Source organism: Hyperolius riggenbachi, chromosome 1 (genome assembly GCF_040937935.1).
Source record: "Hyperolius riggenbachi isolate aHypRig1 chromosome 1, aHypRig1.pri, whole genome shotgun sequence".
NCBI lineage: Eukaryota > Metazoa > Chordata > Amphibia > Anura > Hyperoliidae > Hyperolius > Hyperolius riggenbachi.
The window spans coordinates 164,641,741-164,657,397 of NC_090646.1; the positions used below are offsets into that span (position 1 = coordinate 164,641,741).

The 15,657-nt window shown below is 40.7% G+C and overlaps 1 protein-coding gene across 2 annotated transcripts in view; it reads left to right on the forward strand.

The window, feature by feature from the left end:
- Positions 1-15,657, forward strand: part of PALLD (palladin, cytoskeletal associated protein) — a 473,533-nt gene that overhangs the window by 437,928 nt on the left and 19,948 nt on the right. For both annotated transcript variants that reach the window (XM_068278815.1, XM_068278814.1), the window contains 2 exons: positions 5,153-5,302; positions 14,132-14,226. In XM_068278815.1, the coding sequence (XP_068134916.1) occupies positions 5,153-5,302; positions 14,132-14,226 (245 nt within the window). The remainder of the gene's footprint in view (positions 1-5,152; positions 5,303-14,131; positions 14,227-15,657) is intronic.

The window sequence follows — 15,657 nt, forward strand, 5'->3', positions numbered from 1 at the left end:
ATGAATTCATCACAAATATCGTTTTTTGGAAATCTAGCACTTTGGAAAAAGGACAGTTCTTTTGAGATCTGTAAGGGTCCAAAGGAATACATAAGTCCCTCAACCTCAAGTCCATCCCCAAGTTAGGCAGCCACTATAATGACCCTTTTGGGTTTTTCATAACTATTCTACTGCTTGAGGTGAGCTTTTAGACGAAAACATAGGATCTCCTCTCAATCTTAGCTAAACCCCTGATGGGCCAGGACATCCTTGCATCAAAAGGGGTGGAGTAAGCTAAATGCAGAGAAGGCTTTTCTTAAAAATAATCACAGGAGGTCCTCAACACTTGTTTTACCTTGCTGAGCATCCTATTCATATTGAAATCCTTGTTTAGCTGAATTCAAACCTTAGGTCTTGTAGTCCAGGCTTAACGTGCCCACTAATGACAAAATCTTTTTTTTGTTCAATATTACCATGTCTATGTAATATGAGAAACAACCTAAAGTATCCATTCAAAGTATATTCACTACATGTACCCTTCTAATACATGGATTTGGTAAAATTTTACACAATAGATTGTATCATTAGTGTGTACCTTTAGGCTTAGCAACCAAGAAGGCAGCTGGGCCAGCAACAGAGTTCAGGAAACATTAACAGGTTCATATTTGAAGTCATTGGTAATCAGTGGTACTGTTATATAAAAGCAGTGAAGTAAATTAAATTAGCTGTTTGCAGTAATAGATAAAGGATATTTCCTAAAACTTTCTGTAAAAAATGTTTGAAAAGCGTTCTGCTTCTGTTTAAAAAGCTGAAATATATCACGTAGATTGTTCTGCCCATCTGCAGACACGAGGAGGAAGCAATGCGCTCATGTAGCCCAAGGCCAGTAAGGTACACTTAATACTACTTGTGTGGGATTTATTGTACCTTTATCTACAGCCAGTGATATGATTCATTGTCTGTATTAAGCTACAGTAGCTGTAGATGGCCAACGGGATGGAAACCATTTGTGCTGGATTTTAGAGCTGGCTGTGTTCTCACATTGTATGCTGTTAATAAAAGATGAAGATTCTCCTGTTTATTTTTCCTGTAACAACGGACATTTTAAATCTGCTTACTTTACCTGAGATTTGCTGCTATACTAGGTTTATGGATTACTTTTGTTTGTATTGCTAGCCTATGACCTTTTATGTTATTAAAATCAAGAAAACAAAACACTTAAAGAGGAAGCTATAGTGAAGAGGGGAAAAATAAATCAATACATTGCAAATTGATAAGTTAAACTATAGTAGAGAGATCAAGGACTGATTGATGTTCGCCATGTAATTTGCACGTAATCATCTTTACTACTATGAAAACAAAAACAGACAGCGCCAACGGCTATTGTCTATAACCACACCCCCTAACAACCTAAAAGGTTGTTATTTTTTAATAGATAAGGGTATGCACAGAGGGAGATACTGGTTGCTTGGCAGATGGAAACAGCTGCTATTTCCCACATTGCTACACTGCTCACAAACCGTAAACTGTCAGGACCTAGGTCCTGACATCACCACACTGTGGGAGGGATTTACCACAATTTCAGCCATGCAGACCCCCCCTTCCCTCCACCCCCGCCCCCTTCCCCGATTATCTATTCAAGAAAGGGTAAGGATTTCTCATAGGAAAGGCGGTATCAGCTACTGGTTGGGATGAAGTTCAATCCTGAGTTACAGTTCCACTTTAAAGTGGTAGTGTACTTATAACTAAATGAGGCCCTGATCAACTAGGCAATATATTCACTTATTATTAATTTTACACCCTTTTCTAGATACTGGCATGTCAACCTCAGTACGTATAGTGTAAGCTGTTATACTGTGCGTATACATATAGAAGGCACCTTACAGGGTGAACTTGTCTTTGCTAGAGTAATCCTTCTGAGTCCTTCCCCACTGCCTATATAGTATATATATATTTTTCCCGGGTAGTTGATATAAATATTATTCAAAGTTTTATGAATAAAATCTTTTACAAAATAATTAGGAGATTTTCTCCCAGCCAGTCAGTCAGTCAGAGATTCTACTGCCTTTACCACATGGGCATGTGGGAGGGAGCGATTATTTGTCATCTGAGCCTAGCCTCCCTGCTGTCACAGTAGGTGGTAGAAATTTGGCAGATCTGACAGGTTTAATATCTGGTACGTACCATGCAATTTCCCCTCAGATAGATGGGTTGATTGATAGTTCCTGACAGGGCCGATCTGATTTCCCATCATTTTTCTGATTGATTTGGTATAGAACTGATTAAAAATCGATCAGAAAATTGATCGGAAATCAGATTGGACCTGTGGGAATTTTTGATTCGACCCGTGTATCTGACAGGAAGTTGCATGGTGTGCACCAGGCATCAGACCTTCATAACATAGGCGATTCTTAGTATTTCCTTTATTCTTCACAAAATGATTTCCTGGAAAGGATCTATATAAAGATACGGGCTGGTCTGCCTACCTGTTAGCACTATTGTGGTAGTTGAACTGAACAACTGGCATACAGTAAGTGCTTTTAAAAATAGAAAAACATCAGAGCATCCTTCATGAGAAAATGGTCTAGTACAAAAGCTGCTGAATTTTTACTACCCACTGTAAGTGACAGTGACATTCAATAAAGCATTTTACTCTGGGACAAATGTACATCTTATATGTACTGTATAATATACACATGTAGTCTAAATGTTACCATTTTTCTTGAAAATGGTCCTTTAAACAATCACCATGTGCATAGTGAGTTTCATGGTACTAAAATGATGAATTGTGTTTATTAAGTGTGGAGATAATCTTCAGAGATAGATGATCTCATTCAGAATTTCTGGTATCTAATTCCTTGGTATTCCTTGGTATTACCTTGCCTCACCAAACTGATGAAGTCAGTTGGTTAGTGGTGAAATGATTTCAAGGACCCAAAAATAAACTTCTCAGCTGACATTGCCTCTAATAACATCCCTTACAGACAAAAAGAATAACCACCAATCGCTACACATTCAGCATACTGTCACAATGGCCCATGACATTTCAACAGCAACCTAAAGCCACCCAAAAGTGTCTCCAAGGTTACAGATTCTAGATGTCATATTTATATAATCACTGCGTCCTGAATTCTGACCACTACCTGTAACTGCGGCTAGAAATCCCTATAGTTACTTAGATTGTTTCTGATTTCTGGTACAACATGCCACTGTAAACAAAACCTTGTTCATAGGGGGTCATATAATACAGGAATTAGTCCTGACCAATCCAGAGTTCTTGGCTTGTGCAAGAGGTCATTTGAGGACACTTTCTAGAAAGGTTCCTGATCTCTGACAATGCTCCGGTTCTCTCTTGAAGTCTTGGAAACTCCACGTGGCCTTATTGACAGGGTACCACCAGACTTCGCCGTATTCTGGTTAGGGTGGACCACACCCACTACCTTGCGTCAATTCCCATTGGCCTGCTAATATATGCTAATACTTGATAAAGGTCCAACGGCATCATATTAATGCAGAGGACAGCTAAAAGCCTTACACACCATAAAGAGTCTAGAGGTGGGCCTAAATAGTCACATTCTAACATAAAAGCCTTTGCATTCTGCTCTCTGCTCTAAACTCAGAAGATGGGATGATACACACACTGCCTGGATCCCTCTTTATTCTTGAATTGCAAGTGAATCCTTGTGTGCAGTGCCTTGTACATGTGCTGCCCTGAGCTGTTTGTTAAGATTAATGTCTACTTTTCTTGTTTTCTAATAAATTATTTATAGTTTACCTATACAAACTGCTGGCGCCCAACTCTGTTTTTAGTGCACCATATGCAGCAATAACCATTCCAGGAAACAAAACCCACAAGTGACTACTTGGGAATATGGATCACAAATGTAGCCTGTTATGTTTGCCCTTTAGGGAGGAACAAGAGCCATCATAGTACTACACTTACATAGTACTATTAGCTAATAAAATGACCCTGCAGAGAGTCTCTCTCCTGGTAGTAATACTGCAGACTTGGCTGGGCTTCGGAAACAGCCTGGTTTCAGTATTAATGCAGAGGCCAGAATATGATGATATCACCATGGGGGTGGTAAAGTATGGCTGGTGAAAATAGCGGTAGGAGAAGGGGGTGTGGGTGGGTTTCGGAAACAGTCTGGCTTTAGTATAGAGGGAGAGGCCAGATGATGAGGATATCACCAGGGAAATGGGTAAGCGTGGCTGGTGTTAAGAGGGATATAGCTTGGGGAGAAGGATATATGGTATGAGACAGGAAAAAGGGGTGTGGCTGGGCTTTGGAAACAGCCTGGCTTCAGTATTAATGCAGAGGCCTGATGATGATGATTTAACCAGAGGGCTGGGTAAGCATGGCTGGTCTGGGAGGGATTTAGAGTGGAGAGAAGGACATGTGGTATAAGGCAGGAAAAGGGGCGTGGTTAGGCTTTGGAAACATCAAAGCCCTGAGCACATTTATGCGCCTAGTCCAGGCAAACGCTACTGGGGCTCAGCAGAGCCTTGCAAGCAGAAGCACCTGCAGCACGAAGGTAACAAGGCTGTATAATCTAGGTAATATCAGCTGTACACTAATAAATCAATGGAGACATACTGTAAAATGTCACGCACTACAACAGCTGAGCAGTCATTTCTGTGAATTTAATACCACAGTATACATTTCAGCTAATGCCTTGATGCAAGCTTATTCTGTTTATCAGTCACTTAATCTTCATGGAAATCTGTTTATTATGTACAGAATACAAGATAGCACTCAGGCTGCTTTTAATAAATAACAACCATGTTGGAGCCATTACAGGATTTTCTAGCTGCTCCTTTTTGAAGGACTGCAGATCCCCGAGTCTGATTTCATGCCATTTATGCCATTTGTGTGGAATGCATGAGATGCCCACAATCTCAGGATTCCTTGTAACCTTTTGGAGATTAGCTTTCTTGGCAGTCCTTAAATCCATTTTTCTAGCCGTTTAAAAATAGCTTTTGGATCAGCTTGTTTATTTGTTTGATATGTTAAACCGGAGTGCAGTTAATGTGCAGCTGCCTTGAGTTTCAATGGTTACGGCTGTATGTGCCTTAGTCTGCTGGTGCGGATGTCTTGCCCTAATGTATGACTTTCCCCTATAGTTACAAGAGTGTATAGTTATGTTGTTGTTTTTTCCTTTTGGATTTACAGATATATTGGTTCAAAGATGGGAAACAAATCTCCAAAAGAAGTGAGCACTACAAAATCCAGCGAGAGCCCGACGGGACGTGTTCCCTGCATACCTCGGCCGCCTCCTTGGATGATGATGGCAACTATACCATCATGGCTGCCAACCCACAGGTATTGCTACATCATTTTCAGCATATTTCTTCTCACAGTCAGACATGAAGTCATCTCTAATAAATGCCAAATCAACCACAGCACTACTAATTTCCATGAACATGAATGAAGTTGATTATCATTAGTTCAGATTCCTTAGTTGAATTTCCATTACAGAAATTATCATTTCTCTGAATTCAATTTACATACTTCAGAATGAACATCGTTTGTGTATTGTTACCATAGTACAGTGTACATTCCTGTGCCATTTTTAAAGCCAATGTCAACTGAAATAAAAAAAGCAAAAACAGATGCCTACCTATGGAGAGGGAAGGCTTTCTGTTCCTCTCGCAGTCCCGAACATGAGATGCGTGAGCGCACGAGAGAGCGCACACGTGCAGATGCAGTACGGAGCCATCCGTCTCTGCGAGCACTTGGGCTCCTGAAGACTCGTGAAGCCTCCCACGCTGGCACAGAGCAGTTTTTGACCAAACTGTTGAATACTGCTAACCGGGGGGGGGGGGGGGGGGGGACAGCGCTGGAATGAGGGGACCGTGAGAGGAACAGTAAAGCACTATAGAAACCACAGCCTTCCCTTTCCATACGTATCTGTTTTTTTTATTGACATTTACTTTAAAGTACTTCAAGATATAGATATGCATAAACAAGTAAAAAAAATACATTCCAGTTATGTTCTTATTGAAATTAATCAGAAGTATTTTCTTGATCTACTTTTAACATATACCGGTAGGAGTAGCTAAATGGTGCAATGAGAGAATGGTGTGAAAATTAGTACCAATTAGCCTTAGCTCTTGCATGTGTTCACTAAATAATAGAGTGCTTTATCTCTGTTGTTGGAGCAGTTGGACTTCAATGACAGGATTCCTGATAAGTAATTATATGGCATAAAATGTATGAATGGCTGCATAAAAGGATGGTGATGAAAGGTTCAGTAGGTCATCATTTCTCTGTGTGGGAGCTGAATAAGCAACAGCTGTGCCAGTGTGACATTTTATCTGATTCAAACTTCAGTCCTAGACTTTCAACCCTTGAAATCAAAATTAAGGCTATGGGACTCCACGAAAGTTCTATTTAGGATTATTGAAGTTCAAAAGAAGAAACAATTATGCATTGGCACTGCGGCTGGGGAACAGCTTTTACAGGGTAATTGCTATGGACCTGCAGTGGAGCTGCTATTAGCGTGCTCTGACCAAAGTGGCATACAGTCTATTTACATCAAAGAAGAAAAAGTGGAAGTCAGCAGCAAGCTTGTTTATCCACGTGCAATTGTCAGACATGGAAATTTCAGTGTGTGCATAAAGACAAAGCACATATGGGTGCAAGCAATGAAGGCTGGTGGTGGGTGCAGGGGACTGGAAGCCTGAGGGCCGTTTCATGCGAATGCGCCTTTACACAGGCAGTGGTCCTTTTTCTAGAGTGCTACTCAATCTATCCGGTTGACGAGGATACCCAACCTGTATGGATACGGGATTCTTCACTTGCCTGATATTGTGGTTGCCTATTAGCAATTTGTGAGTACTATTTATTTCACACATTAGTTCATTGCCTGCAAATACTACACTATCTGGCGCACCTGGTGTTTTCAAGGTGGAGGCTTCCCCTGTCCCCCTCCACATCACCGTTCCAGCACTGGGACCCCTCGAACCTGCTCAACAAGGGCTTGTTGATGGAGTGATGCTGCTCTGTGCAGGGCGGCTCGTACCTGTTCAATAGCATGAAGCTGCTCCAGCTCAGCTTTTTCCACTGAGCACATGCGGCTTCATGCTACTGAGCCGGCACTAGCCATCATGTATGTGCACAGTGCAGCCATGCTCCTTCACACAAACTTCAAAAGTCAAGAAGCGGTGGTCTGGAGGAGAAGGACGTAGGAAGCCTTTGGAGGACACAAAGGCTTCCCTCTACAGAGGTACGTTTCTGATTTTTTTTTTCCTTGTTTGAACTCACAGGTTTGCTTTAAAGTAGTTTTTTTGCTGTGGCAAAAGGGAGAGTAGGAGAAGAGCAGCAATCACTACCAATGAAGCAGTGCACATACAGTATGTGAATTGCTCTCCTCTCCATTTAACTCTTCAACTTGCAGCAAAAACAATTGCTCGCATCTGGCTCAAGCTCCATAGATTTTCTACTTTGGGTTGTGATTTCCTCCCCCCTCTTTCTGAAACAGAAACCAACTTGCATCATTTAATATATAACCAATAAGTTATACTAAAGTTAATAAACCAGTTAATATCACTTCCCAGAATGACTATTTTAACTGAATTCTTAAGAAAGCTGTGTAACGGCTGCTGACTCTGTGAAATCCTGATACAGCCATTCCCTGATGCAAGTTATCCTATAACACATTCTTATACTCTTTCATTTTAATCTTCAACCCCCTGGGCTACATTTGCAGAAGACCCTAGACATTAGCTGCACTACACATTGATGTATTAATGGTTCCTGCTGTGTGACATACAAAATGTAGAAAGTAGTATTCTGTTGCAGATCTGCTGAAGTGAAATCTGTGCCTGTTTATGCAGTGATGAACTGTATGCCAAAATAAGAACACAAAAAGGATTATATTCTATGTAAATAAACTCTTGTCATTGCTGTTCACAATAATCTAAACATGAGAGCTGTGTTGTGTTTCTGGTACTGCTAGGTTACAGGCCTGCATGTTAGAGGCCTCTTCTGTTTCCTTCCACAATATAATTTTTAACAGTTCCAAAGTGGGCAGTTTATTAGCTACCTACCCATTCGTTCCATAGTTTCCAAGGAAAATTAATTTTGACAAAGTTTTTGAAGTAAGGTTTATTGCCAGCATGGTGGCATAGTGAATAGCACTCTTGCCTTGCAGCTTGTGTATCCAGAAATGGCCAGAGATAACAATAACATTTCTACAGTGCTGCCCATAAATATTCATACCCCTGGGAAATTTTGACTTAAAGTTACTTTTATTCAACCAGCAAGTAATTTTTGTGATGGGAAATGACATAAGTGTCTCCCAAAAGATAATAAGATGATGTACAAGCGGAGTTATTGTGGAAAAAAACATTTCTAAGCTTTTGTTTACATTTGAGCAAAAAGTGCCCAGTCCAAAATTATTCATACCCTTCACAATAATTGATAGAAAAGCCTTTATTAGCTATTACAGCAATCAAACACTTCCTATAATTGCAGACCAGCTTTTTGCATGTCTCCCACGGGTATTTTTGTCCATTCATCTTTAGCAATGAGCTCCAAATCTTTCAGGTTGGAGGGTCTTCTTGGCATCACTCTGATCTTTAGCTCCCTCCACAGATACTCATTTGGATTCAAGTCAGGACTTTGGCTGGGCCACTCCAAAACGTTAATGTTGTTGTGTTTCTTCACCACTCTTGCTGTGTGTTTTGGGTCATAGTCCTGCTAAAATATCCATTCGTGGCCAAAGCCAAGTTCCTCTGCAGACTACCTGATGATGTCATTGAGAATCCTCACGTATTACTCTTTTTTTCATGGTGCCGTTTACTGTGATTAGGTTCCCTGGTCCATTGGCTGAAAAAACAACTCCAAGGAATTAGGTTCCTACCACATTGTTTGAGAGTGGGGATGGTGCCCTTTGGGTTAAAGGCTTATATTTTCTGACGCCAAATGAAGGAAACCTTGTGACCAAACAATTCAATTTTTGTTTCACAGAAGACCAGAAGTAGTATTTTGTCCAGATGAGCATTTGCAAGGGCCAAGCAAGCTTTGTGTGCCTTATCTGGAGAAGCGGTGTCCTCCTTGTTCTGCATCAGTGAAACCCAGCAGTTTGCAGTGTCCGTTGGATTGTCTGCCTTGAGACATTGCCAGCAGCAGAGCCCAGATTCACCAGGATGGCCTTGGTGGTGATCCTTGGATTCTTTATCACCTCTCTCACTATCCTCCTGGCCAGCACATGTAATAATACTTTGCACTGTGGCCACTGGAATTGGAAAACATTTAGAAATGGCCTTGTAGCCCTTTCCTGACTTGTGAGCAGCCACAAAGCACAGCCGCAGGTCCTCACTGAGCTCCTTTGTCTTAGCCATGACTGTGCACAAACCAACTGCTGTCTTTCACCTGTAGAATTGATTAAAACAGCTGTTCCCAATTAATCAGGGTAATTAGGATGCTTTAGAACAGCTTGGACTATTTGGAATGGTATAGAACTTTGGATTTTCCCACAGACTGTGACAGTTTTTGAAGGGTATGAACAATTTTGGACTGGACACTTTTTGCTCAAATGTAAATAAAAACTGAGGAATGTTTTTTCCATAATAATGCCTCTTGTATATTGTCCTATTATCTTTTGGGAGACACCTATGTAATTTCCCATCAAAAAATTACTTGCTGCTTGAATAAAAGTAACTTTAAGTCAAAATTTGCCAGGGGTATGAATAATTATGGGCAGCACTATATCGCACCTTTCTCCTAAAGGACTCAAATCGCTTAGGCTCTCTGAGATTTAGTAATTGGTAGTAGGATGAAGTATTAACAAAACAAAAATTACATTTCTGCAAATGCCTAACTGAACAAATATATATATATATATATATATATATATATATATATATATATATATATATATATATATATATATATATACATATATACATACACAGTTTCGGTCGTCCCCGACCTTCATCAATGCCATTATATAAATGAAATACAATTCAATATATACCCGCCCAGACAGGAAGCAGGAAATGACAACACAAGCATATGATCAATGAACAAATAAACAAAAAAACAGGAAGTGTTAAACAGCACACTTATCTCCCTCTATGAATATCCATAATCCACATCATTCTGTCTGTATTTCAACCAATCCGGTGTATGAAGTACCATTCTGTTAACCTAAGAAAAAAAGATTACAAAAATAAATGTAGATTGAAGTCCCTGTTCAGTCCCTGCGGGTGTAAAGTTGCTAATTTATGTATCCACAATTCCACATAAGACGTGGGGGAGACTATATCCTTCTCCTCAAGAAAAGAGAGGTTATGTGGATACATAAATTAGGAACTTTACACCCGCAGGGACTGAACAGGGACTTCGATCTACATTTATTTTTGTAATCTTTTTTCCTTAGGTTAACAGAATGGTACTTCATACACCGGATTGGTTGAAATACAGACAGAATGATGTGGATTATGGATATTCATAGAGGGAGATAAGTGTGCTGTTTAACACTTCCTGTTTTTTTGTTTATTTTCATTGATCATATGATTGTGTTGTCATTTCCTGCTTCCTGTCTGGGTGGGTATATATTGAATTGTATTTCATTTACATAATGGCATTGATGAAGGTCGGGGACGACCGAAACTGTCTGCTCGCTACTTGTATAGCTAGATTGCTCTAATAAAGAAGAGCTGTGTGCTGCAATTCCACACTTGTTTTGTATATACTTGGGGTTTTGCCCCCCCCCCCCCCCCCCAATTGCGTGCACTCCTACTAACTGGGCTTGTGTGAGCTGCTGACTCCCCCTGGACATCTTTAAAAAAAAAAGCTGAAACCAGGATAATTAACATGAAAATGGGTTTCCTGAATAATTGAGTACATTATCTTATATGTTGCTGCAGTGCCTCTCTAATGCTGCTCCCCTTTGTCATTCCCTTCACTTATTGGCTATCATGAAAGGCATTCAGCTTGTAACCCTAACCTGTAAAGTTCTGTTTAATGTGTGCCCTCCATACATCTCTGTTTAAGACCCCAATACCACCACAAGTAGAATCTTCATTCTGTAGATCAGCTTCTCCTCATGTTCACCTTATAAACCACTTGCCTGTATTATTCTGAGGAGTTCCCAATCTATTACCTACAATAGTCATGGTCTAATGTCTGGTACACACCATGTAATTCAGAACGACAGGTCGGATCAGTTTCTGACAGCTCTGATCAGGTTTCCTTCTGCACAAAATGGATCGAAATATAGTTTGTAACTGTTGAAAATTGATTCGACCCATCTGACGTGAAATTAAATGGTGTGTACCAGGCATAATGTCCTTCTGATAAAATCAATTTTAGGGGAAGACAATTAACTTGTAGTAATTCCGATATTTGTATCTCGCTTTTCTCCAGTCGGACTCAAAGGGCTTGAGGACGCACTCAGTAGGCAGTAGCAGTGCTAGGGAAGTCTTGCCCAAGAACTCCTTACTGAATAGGTAATAGGAAGAACTGAAATTTGAACCCAGGTCTCTTATGTCAGAGGCTGTGCCCTTAACCATTATACTATCGAGAGACTTATCAGAATGTTTTTGGAAATTAGGTGGATATAGAGTACCGAGAGGATACACAGGGAGAACATACAACCTATTTTACACATAACTTCATATTACCTGTATCTCTTTCCCCAGTAATGATTATATTTTTACTGTGAAACAAGTTGCTATCTCTTGTAGCTGGTTTATTATTGCTATACTTGTCACACTGGCACATAAACAGTTGTAGAAGCTTACATGCTTACGAATGAAATACTTTGTGCCTTTTCCCCATCATAGATCATCGGCTAGACTAAACTACAGCAACGGAAACGAATGTAGCGCACTCTGAATGTATACACAATGCTGCATGAAGTGTTTAGAGTCGCCTGCTGTGTTTGCTGATCTCTTTATCACAAATGTGTCATCTTAAACATGTTTATGGGAAGATGTACTTGTGCAGTAAAACACAAGTCACTGTGGAAAAACATGGGAGCTGATATAGGGTGTCAGCAGTACAGATTTGCTGAAGAGAGATGCATGTAAAAATGGTGTCAGAAAAAAAAAAGTAAAAACATTTCTGGATTTTATGAAGACTAAGGTTCCAACATAAAGTTATAACTAATGATCGATGTACAGGGGATAGAAACAGAACGTACGATGAGAAAGCAACTTTGAATTAAATAAACAATGATTATTTACAGATATACAGGATAAAGGGGAAAGAGGCGCCCAGAGAAGATAAAATGCGTTAAAAACAATTTTTTTTTTCATTTTATTTATTTTGACACATTTTATCTTCTCTGGGCGCCGCTTTCCCCTTTATCCTGTTCCATCACCCTCCTTTCGGAGGGGGGGTCATCCCTCTTTGACCAGTTTAGGTCATTTGAGGTTTTGTTTTTTATCAAAAGTGCGACCATTGCCAACTCCCTCTGGTCACCAGAGTGAAGTCGGGGTTATACATCTCCACCTTCTTCTAGAGGTCAGTTGCCCTTTTGCAACCCACCTTTGTGAGTATAATTAATCCGCATATTTTATATATTTCTGGTACTGTGACATACTACACCATTTGGGCTCCTGTTGTCTCTGTGTTTTCTTTTTGCAGGGTGCAATTTTTATTATCCCTACTTTTTGTCCATTTCCCGATATACAGGCGGTATCATACAAATACTGACTTTTCTGGTAATGGTAGAAGCAGTAGAGTTTTGGTAATGGCCAAACCTGAGTCTGACATCCTCTTCTCTTACTTGTCCCTCTGGGCCTGTGCATTGAAGCAGTGGTGCTGAGTGGTGCACACAGCTGGTGGTGGTGGAATACTGAGGGGCACATACATGTAAATGACTGCCTGACTCCACTAGTTGAGAATGTACTTGGACTCATTTTCTACACAGGCTGGGAATGGCGCTGCTATATTAAATATAGAGCCCAGGCAGCAGCAGGGAATAAACAGCGCAACATGATAAGCACCATTCTGCACTGGATTTGGTGTGAACGAGCCCTAATGGTTCCTTGTTTGTAGGCTTCACTGACCAAAAGGTGAATGTAGGTGTTCAGCTTATTTTGCATATATGGGATGGGATGCATCATAGGAAACACACTTGCTCACTTAAGGTGCATACACACATCAGACCATAGTCTTTGGAAAATGAAAGATGGCAGACCAATCTTACCACCCTTCATGTAGTATGAGAGCCATACCTACACAGTATTTTCTATGGAGCTGAACTCCACATCAGAAAAAAAATCTTTGCAAGATGCTGCACACACAGATGATGTACAGACACAAAAGACCAGTATCTGCAAAAGATCTGTTCCTGCCAAAAATCCATTCCTGCAAATTGCAATGATAGTCTATGAGATCTGCAGATCATTATACACACATGATTTAACTGACATTCATCTGCAGATCAGATCCACCAGGATGGATTTTCAGATCTGCGGATGATTGCTTGATCTGCAGATGAATGTCAGTTAAATCATGTGTGTATGATGATCTGCAGATCTCATAGACTATCATTGCAATTTGCAGGAATGGATTTTTGGCAGGAACAGATCTTTTGCAGATACTGACCTTTTGTGTCTGTACAGCATCTGTGTGTGCAGCAGCTTGCAAAGAGTTTTTTCTGATGTGGAGTTCAGCTCCATAGAAAAGACTGTGTAGAGTATGGCTCTCATACTACATGAAGGGTGGTAAGATTGGTCTGTGATCTTTCATTTTCCAAAGACTATAGTCTGATGTGTGTATGCACCTTTAAAGTGAACCCGAGGTAGATGACCATGTCCACTTTGTGCCCACCGTTCCCACCCGAGGACCTTCTGAACAAATCTGACAAGAGCTTTTTGGATATCTTCTAGACATATTTTTTCATCCTCTGTTAAGAAGTACCGCCAAAAGTATTCTGAGTATTTTTTTGCTTGCTGGTGGCTTAAAGGGCATTTTATTGATAACGTGACAATATCACCTGGGAAAAAACTTAGAGAAAAACTTAATTGAACAACAGCCATGTTGATGTAATCTCATCTTGCCAACCTCTGCTTTTCGGAGAAATCCTTGTTTTGCTTGTAATAACAACATACAATAATTGTTCTTCCTGTAGGAACACATTATGCTGCTTTACAAATGTAATATAATGTTCTTTTGCCTTCTTGTTTATAGGGCAGAGTCAGCTGTACTGGGAGACTGATGGTGCAGGCTGTGAATCAGAGAGGAAGGAGCAACCGCACACCAACATCCCAGCCTCACATTCGAAGGTATGCTGACCATTATTACTGCTAGTTTTACCTCACAGACACTTCATAAAATAATATCAATGTATAACAAAAGACAACAAGTATAGATAAAAAACAAACTGGTGCTTATAGATTGGTTGCACAGTTATCTTTATATGATGGCCCCAGCTCTCCATTTTAATTATCTAATGATCTCCTATCTAGTGTGCATTTATATTGTCAGAGTAGAACCACTTTTTTTAAACGAGGTTACACAGTCTGAGCTTACAGCAGGCCTGAACTCTTGCACAGGAGACAAGGAAACACAGAGAAATCCAACCTGTGTGTGCTTATAGAGAACAGCCTGTCTAATTCTCCCTTCTCAGCAAGTAATGAGCTGGTGTAATTTGAGCTGTCAGCTCTCTGCTGACTCCGCTGAATTCTGAGTTAATATGTAAACACAGGAGGTTAACACTTTTTGTGCTCCCAGGATACCAGGAAGTATCCACTCTGTAGAATCTCAGTAGGAGTTCTATAAGCTGTAACAAAGAAATCTTTCTCTTTTAGGCCCACTTACACACTTGCCCGCCACGTTGCCTCACGTAACACTTCCCCACCGCAAGGGTCATGCAAGTCTATGGAGAAATCACTGCAATCCCGATGCAAAGTCTGCAGCACATTACCGCATGATCCGTACCTACCACACAGATTATGCAGCAATGCAAGTCAATGGGCGATGCAGCAAGTGTTCACTACAGGAGCGCAGTGTGACCTGCATGCGCGGACTGACGGGAATCCCAGTGATTTCCTGCCCAGTAGGAAGTGCGTCACTAGCCAGAGGGTGAGCCAATGCATATGACCCTGTCGCCGCACAGCAGTGCAGGGTCATATGTAGGCTCATTCTTGCGGTGCACTGCAATTCTTAGGTGTGCAGCTGGTCTCAAGTTTACCACCGCTTTTTATGCCAGATGTATTTATGCAACCATTAAAGCATATCCGAGGTGGAACTAGGTCCATTACTGTCCTCCTGGCCCTCTTCATTGATCTGATTTGTGGCCCGCACTCCCATGACCGGGAGCATTGTGCTCTTGTACGGTTACAAGGCGTGCCAGCGGGTCACTGAATGTGCAGTAGTGAGAGACTCAGCTGAGTAGCAGACATTACTGGGCCACACAGCTGATCAACAAAGGGGACTGGGAGAAAAGTGAGGTAGCTACATAGCTGGAAGAAGCCCCAGATAAGTAAAAGAAAACTGTTTAATTCCGCCTAGAATATCCTTCAAAGGACCACTATAGTGAAACATTGTAAAATTTAAAATACATTCATATACAATGTACGTTTGTTTCAGAGTAAAATGCACAAAAAAGTCACAATAGGTAGTAGAAATCTGAAAAATCTGACAGATGTTAGACTACTCCATCTCCCTATGGAGATTCTCAGGGTTTTCCTAATTTTCAAAAGTACTTGCTAAAC